Source organism: Chroicocephalus ridibundus, unplaced genomic scaffold (assembly GCF_963924245.1).
Source record: "Chroicocephalus ridibundus unplaced genomic scaffold, bChrRid1.1 SCAFFOLD_81, whole genome shotgun sequence".
NCBI lineage: Eukaryota > Metazoa > Chordata > Aves > Charadriiformes > Laridae > Chroicocephalus > Chroicocephalus ridibundus.
The window spans coordinates 943,249-949,719 of NW_026961505.1; the positions used below are offsets into that span (position 1 = coordinate 943,249).

General features: G+C 69.8%; 1 protein-coding gene across 1 annotated transcript; it reads left to right on the forward strand.

Annotated features, from left to right (window-relative positions):
* The first annotated feature begins 2,796 nt into the window (after positions 1 to 2,796).
* On the forward strand, positions 2,797 to 6,100 carry LOC134509459 (proteasome subunit beta type-6-like). Its single transcript, XM_063321997.1, has 6 exons — positions 2,797 to 2,935; positions 3,654 to 3,721; positions 4,194 to 4,325; positions 4,583 to 4,712; positions 5,500 to 5,644; positions 5,942 to 6,100. The coding sequence occupies exons 1-6, from the start codon at positions 2,834 to 2,836 to the stop codon at positions 6,076 to 6,078; spliced, it is 714 nt and encodes a 237-aa protein (XP_063178067.1). The 5' UTR covers positions 2,797 to 2,833; the 3' UTR covers positions 6,079 to 6,100.
* Positions 6,101 to 6,471: the final 371 nt, after the last annotated feature.

A 6,471-nucleotide genomic window follows, 5' to 3' on the forward strand; every position in this document is an offset into this window, starting at 1 on the left:
GGGGAAAAAAGGGGAAAGGGGGAAAGGAAGAAGAGGGAGGGAAAGGGGAATGGGGGCACAGGGACAACGGGAGAAAGAACGGGGGGGGAAAGGGGATGGGAGTGAAGGGAAGAACAGGGCGGGAGGGGAAAGGCAGAAACAGGGAATGGGGGAAGGAAAGGTGGCGAGAGAACGGGGGAAGGAAGAAGAAAATGGGGGACGGGGGAGGAAGAACGGAAAAGGAGGAAAAGGGAGACAGGAGACAGGAGGGACGGGGGAAAAGGCAAAGGGGACGGGGAAGAAAGGGGAAAGGGGGGACAGGAGACGGGGGTAAAGAATAGCGGGATGGGACGGGATGGGATGGACGGGACAGGATGGGATGGGATGGGACGGGGGGAAGGGACGGGATGGGATGGGGGGAAGGGGAGGAGAACAAGGGGTGCAGGGGAGAAAGGTGGGGAAGGGAGTGGGAAAAGGGAGGAGACGGGGGATGAAAAGGGGGACGGGGGTGACGAAAGGGGGAAGGGGGCTCGGGGAAGAAACGGGAACCAGCGGGCAAGGGACAAGAGGAGAAAGACGGGGAACGGGACGAACGGGGAAACGGGGCACGGGGGAAAGAAAGGCAGAAAGGGGAAACGGGACCGGGGAGAAAGAAAGGCCGGGGAGGAAGAACGGGGAAAGGCGGTACCGGGGGGAACGAAAAGAGAAAAGAGGGGACAGAGGACACGGGGGAAAAGGCAGAAAAGGTGGATGGGGCCCTGGGGGGACACGGGGGGAACAAGGGGCAAAGCGGGGACATGGGAAGGGGGGAAAGGGAAAGGGAGAAAGGGGACAAGGCGGAGGGAAAGAGAGAAAAGAGGGACAAGAGAGGAAGGGAAGGGAGAGGGGGGACCAGGTACGGGGCTGGCGGGGGGGGGGGGGACAGGGCGAAGGAAAGGGGGAAGAGAGAACGGAGGGAAGAAGGGAGAAAGGGGGAACAGGGGACGGACGGGGAGAGTGGGGAAAGAGGAAACGGGGAACAGGGGACGGGGAGGGAAGAAAGGGGAAATGTGGGACGGGGGAAGAACTGGGAAAGAAGGAAAAGGGAGAACAGGCAACGGAGGGGGAGAATGGCGAAAGGAGGAAAGGAGGAACGGTGGATGTGGGAAAAGAACAGGGAAAGGAGAACAGGAGGGACAGGGGACGGAGGGGAAAGCGTGGGAAAAGAAGGAAGGGGGAACATGGAACAAGGGGGAGAGGAACAGGACCGGGTGGGGAGAAAAGGGGAGATGTGGGGCAGGGAGGGGAGGAATGGGGGAAGGAGGAAAGGGGGAACAGAGGACGGGGAAAAGAAAGGGGAAATGCGGATTGGGGGAAGAACGGGGAGAGAGGGAAGGAGGGAACAGGGGATGGGGGAAGGAGGAAAGAAGGAACCGGGGAAGGAGAGGAAAGACGGGGAAGGAGGGGAAAGACGGGGAAGGAGGGGAAAGACGGGGAAGACCTCTGAACCCCCCCGAAACTCCCCACCTCGTCCCTGCCCTCCCTCAACGTGGCTCCCGAGGGCCAAGAGAAACCACCTGGATGAGAAAAACCAGGGTCGGGCAACCGGGTAAATCCTCCGGCCGGCTGGGTCCTCTGCGCCGCCTGCAAAGAAAAAAAGAGGACAAAAAAGGGAAAAAAAAAAAAAAAAAAAAGAAAAGAAAAACCCGCTGGAACACGCAGAGGCGCGGGTGAGGGTGACGGGTGAGGGTCACGGCAGACCCGCCCCGCAGCCTCCCCCCGCCTCAGCGGCCTGGTCACCCGCCCCGCGCCGGGCCCGGGATCGCGGGGGGCTGCCGGGGGCTGGGGGAGGCGCGGGGGGCACCGGGGGGGGTCGGGAGGAGGCGCGGGGACACCGGGGGGGGGTCTGGGGCACCGGGGGACACCGGGGGGGGCTCTGGAGGAGGCGCGGGGGGCACCGGGGCGGGGGCTGGAGGAGGTGTGGGGGCACCGGGGGGTACCGGGGGAGGTCGGGAGGAGGCGTGGGGGCACCGGGGGACGGCGGGGGGGGTCTGGAAGAGGCGCGGGGACACCGGGGGGGCGTCTGGGGCACCGGGGGACACCGGGGGGGCTCTGGAGGAGGTGCGGGGCCACCGGGGGGCACCGAGGGGGGTCTGGGGCACCGGGGGACACCGGGGGGGGGCTGGAGGAGGTGTGGGGACACTGGGGGCAACCGGGGGGGGGGTCTGGAGGAGGCACGGGGGGGCACCGGGGGGGGCTGAGGAGGCGTGGGGACACCGGGGGGGTCGGGAGGAGGCGTGGGGGCACCGGGGGACGGCGGGGGGGGTACCTGGAAGAGGCGCGGGGACACCGGGGGGGCGTCTGGGGCACCGGGGAACACCGGGGGGGCTCTGGAGGAGGTGCGGGGGCACCGTGGACACTGGGGGGGGCTCTGGAGGAGGCATAGGGGCACCGGGGGACACCGGGGGGAGTCGGGAGGAGGCACGGGGGACACCGGGGGGGGGCTGGAGGAGGCGTGGGGACACCGGGGGGGTCTGGAGGAGGCGTGGGGACACCGGGGGGAGGTCGGGAGGAGCCGGGGGGTACCGGGGGGAGGTCGGGAGGAGGCGTGGGGACACCGGGAGGTACCGGGGGGGTCTGGAGGAGGCGTGGGGGACACCGGGGGGAGGTCGGGAGGAGGCGTGGGGGACACCGGGGGGAGGTCGGGAGGAGGCGCGGGGGGCACCGGGGGTCGCCGGGGGGGCGCTGCCGGGGGTGGGGAGGAGGCGCGCGGCCGGCCGTGCCGCCGTCCCTGCCGCGCTGCCGTTAAAGCGCGGCGCCGCCCTCCCACGTTGTCGTAAAAAGCGTCGCGCCGTCGTAAAGCGCGAAAGGGAAGATGGCGGCGGCGGTGACGGTGCGGGCGGCCGCGGCCGAGCCCTGGGCCGGGATCGGGCCCGCGGGGGGGCAGGAGTGGGGCCGGGAGCCCGTCAGCACCGGCGTGAGTGGGGCGGGGGGGAGATGTGGGGCTGAGGGGGGCAGTTGTGGGGCTGGGGGACCGGTTATGGGGCTCGGGGGGGGGGGCTATGGGGCAGAGATACCGCTATGGGGCAGAGATACCCCCTTGTGGGGTTGGGGAGGGGGAGTTATGGGGCTGGGGGGCAGTTGTGGGGCTGGGGGGGCCCCATGGGGGACTGGGGGGCGCGGTTGTGGGGCTGGGGAAGGGAATTGTGGGGCTGGGGGGGTCACTATGGGACAGGAGGGGGGTGGCTATGGGTCAGTCTGTGGGGCAGAGGGGTCGCTATGGGCCGGGGGGGCGCTATGGGGCAGTCTGTGGGGCGGGGGGTTCACTATGGGGCAGGAGGAGGGTGGCTATGGGGCAGAGGGGTCACTATGGGGCAGGAGGGGAGTGGCTATGGGGCAGTCTGTGGGGCAGAAGGATCGCTATGGGCCGGGGGGGGCGCTATGGGGCAGTCTGTGGGGCAGAAGGATCGCTATGGGCCGGGGGGGGGCGCTATGGGGCAGTCTGTGGGGCAGAGGGATCGCTATGGGCCGGGGGGGGGCACTATGGGGCAGTCTGTGGGGCAGAGGGATCGCTATGGGCCGGGGGGGGGGCGCTATGGGGCAGTCTGTGGGGCAGAGGGATCGCTATGGGCCGGGGGGGGCGCTATGGGGCAGTCTGTGGGGCAGAGCCCCCCAAGCTCCCCCCCGCCCCCCAGACCACCATCATGGCCGTGGAGTTCGACGGGGGCGTCGTCATCGGGGCCGACTCCCGCACCACCACCGGGTGAGGTCACTGTGACGTCACCGTGATGTCACCGGGGGGGGCTGAGGGGGTCCCAGCCCTGGGGGGTGTCACCGTGTCACTCGTGTGGGCGTTGTGCTGTCACTGCGATGATGTCACCGTGGGGGCAGCCCCAGAGGCCACCCATTGTCCCCGGCCCCGCTGATGTCACCGTGTCCCCGTCGTGTTACCTGTGATGTCACCCATGATGTCACCGTAACGGCGTGATCCCAGCTGTCCCCAGCCCCTCCCTTGTCCCCTGTGATGTCACCCACGTCCCCCATCGTGTTCCCCGTGACATCACCACGACATCACTCGTGTCACCCATGACGTCACCGTGACGGGGGGGGGGGGTCCCGGGTGTCCCCAGCCCCTCCCTTGTCACCTGCGCCGTCACTCCCACGTGGGCGGCTCCTTTCGGGGGGAGGGGGGTGTGTGGCCTCTGCCGTGACATCACGGTGACATCACGGGGCAGGTCGTACGTGGCCAATCGGGTGACGGACAAGCTGACCCCCGTCCATGACCTCATCTTCTGCTGCCGCTCGGGCTCTGCCGCCGACACCCAGGCGGTGGCCGACGCCGTGGCCTATCAGCTGGGCTTCCACAGGTGGGGCGGGGCCGGGCGGGGCAGGGTGTGGTCACGGGCGGGGCACGGGGCAGGGTGTGGCCGGGGGGGGGGGGGTGGTCAGAGCGAGGGCGGAGCAGGGCAGGGCGTGGGGGCATGCCGGGGAGGGGGGGGGAGGGCGTGGTCGGGGGGGGCGTGGGTGGGGCAGGGTGTGGCCCAATGCTGGGGAGGGCGTGGCCAAGGTGTGGTGGGTGGGCGTGGCCAGGGCGCGGCTGACCCCGCCCATGCCCCGCCCGCAGCGTGGAGCTGGCGGAGCCGCCCCGCGTGGGCACGGCCGCCCGCCTCTTCCAGCAGAGCTGCTACCGCTACCGCGAGGAGCTCAGCGCCGGCGTCATCGTGGCCGGCTGGGACCCACGGCGCGGGGGGCAGGTGGGGGGGCTCTGCCCCACGGCGGGGCTCTCTGCCCCACGGCGTCCCTCCTTCTGTGCTGTAATACCTCTCGCCGCCGTTCAGCGTCTGCTTTTCCCACCTAAGACGTCATCCTTTGCCCCATAGCGGGGCTTCTGCCCCATAGCACCCTCCTCTGCCCCACAGCGGGTTCCCCTCTGCCCCATAGCGGGGCTCTCTGCCCCATAGCATCGCTCTTTCTACCCCCTAACACATCTCATTACGCTTCAACATCCATTTCTCTATACTGGCATTTCATCCTCTGCCCCATAGTGCTTTTCTCTGCCCCATAGCAGGGCTTTCTGCCCCATAGCGTTTCCTTTTCTATTCTATACCCCGTGTCTTTGCCAACAGCATCTTTTTCCATCTCTTATTATCCCCTTCTCTGCCCCACAGCACCCTTCTCTGCCCCACAGCACCTTCTCTGCCCCATAGCCACCCCACAGCCGCCCCCCGTCCCCCCCCGGGTGTATGTGGTGCTCATGGGGGGATGCTCCTGCGCCAGCCCTTCACGGTGGGGGGGGGGCTCGGGCATCTCCCTCCCTGCCCCATACCCCCCTTCCACCCCCCCACCCCCCCGCCCCATAGCTGCCCCATAGCTGCCCCATAGCCCCCCAGGTGTACGTGGTGCCCATAGGGTGTCCGCCTGCTTCCCCGTAGCCCCCCCCCCCCCTTTCCTCCTCCCCACCTGTACCTGGTACCCATGGGGAGGGGGGCGGGGGGGGGGTCGCCGCCCCATGGCTGCCCCACGGCGCTCTGTGCCCCCCAGGTGTACGTGGTGCCCATGGGGGGGATGCTCCTGCGCCAGCCCTTCGCGGTGGGGGGCTCCGGCAGCTCCTACATCTACGGCTTCCTGGACGCCACCTTCCGGCCCGGCATGAGCCGGGAGCAGGGCAGGGACTTCGTCGCCCGAGGTGGGGCCGGGGGGGGGGCACGGAGGGGGTCTGGGGGGGGGGGCGTCTGGGGGGGGGGATGCCATGGCAGGGTACAGATGGGGCCTTGCACTGGGCGGGGGGGGGGACTCGGGGGGCAACAGGGGGGCACAGAGGGCTTTGGGGGGGTGGGGGGGGCACGGCCAGCACAGAGGGCGTTCGGGGGGCACGCGGCGGGGGGGCCTGGGGCAGTTTAGGGGGGGGACACAGGGGCACCTACGGGGGTAACGTGGGGGTGTTTGGAGCGGGGGGGGTCCCTGACCCACGTCTGCCCCCCAGGGCTGGCGCTGGCCATGGGGCGGGACGGCTCCAGCGGGGGGGTGATCCGCCTGGCCACCATCACCGCCGACGGCGTGGAGCGGGAGCTGCTGGCCGGGGACCAGCTGCCGGGGGGGGACGGCGGCCCCCCCATCTGAGGGGGCACCCCCAAACCTGAGGGGGGGCGGGGGGGGACACACCCAGACGACGGGGGGGGGCCCCATCCCCAAACCTGGGTGTGTGTCCCCCCCCCCAAGGTGGGGGTCCCGGGGGGGGGGGGGGGGGGCAATAAATGGCTCCATCAACTCGCTGCCTCTGCGTGGACTGAGCGGGGGGGGGGTGTCCCCTTCCCTGTCACCTCCCCCCCCCATCGTGGGGGTCCTCCCTCCTGTCACCCCCCCACCCCACCCCCGAGACCGATGTCCCCTCCCCTGTCACCTCCCCTCCATCGTGAGGGTCCTCCCTCCTGTCACCTCCTGGGGGGGGGAATGTCCCCTCCCCTGTCACCTCCTGGAGCCCGGTGTCCCCTCTCCCGTCCCCTCCGGGCGGGG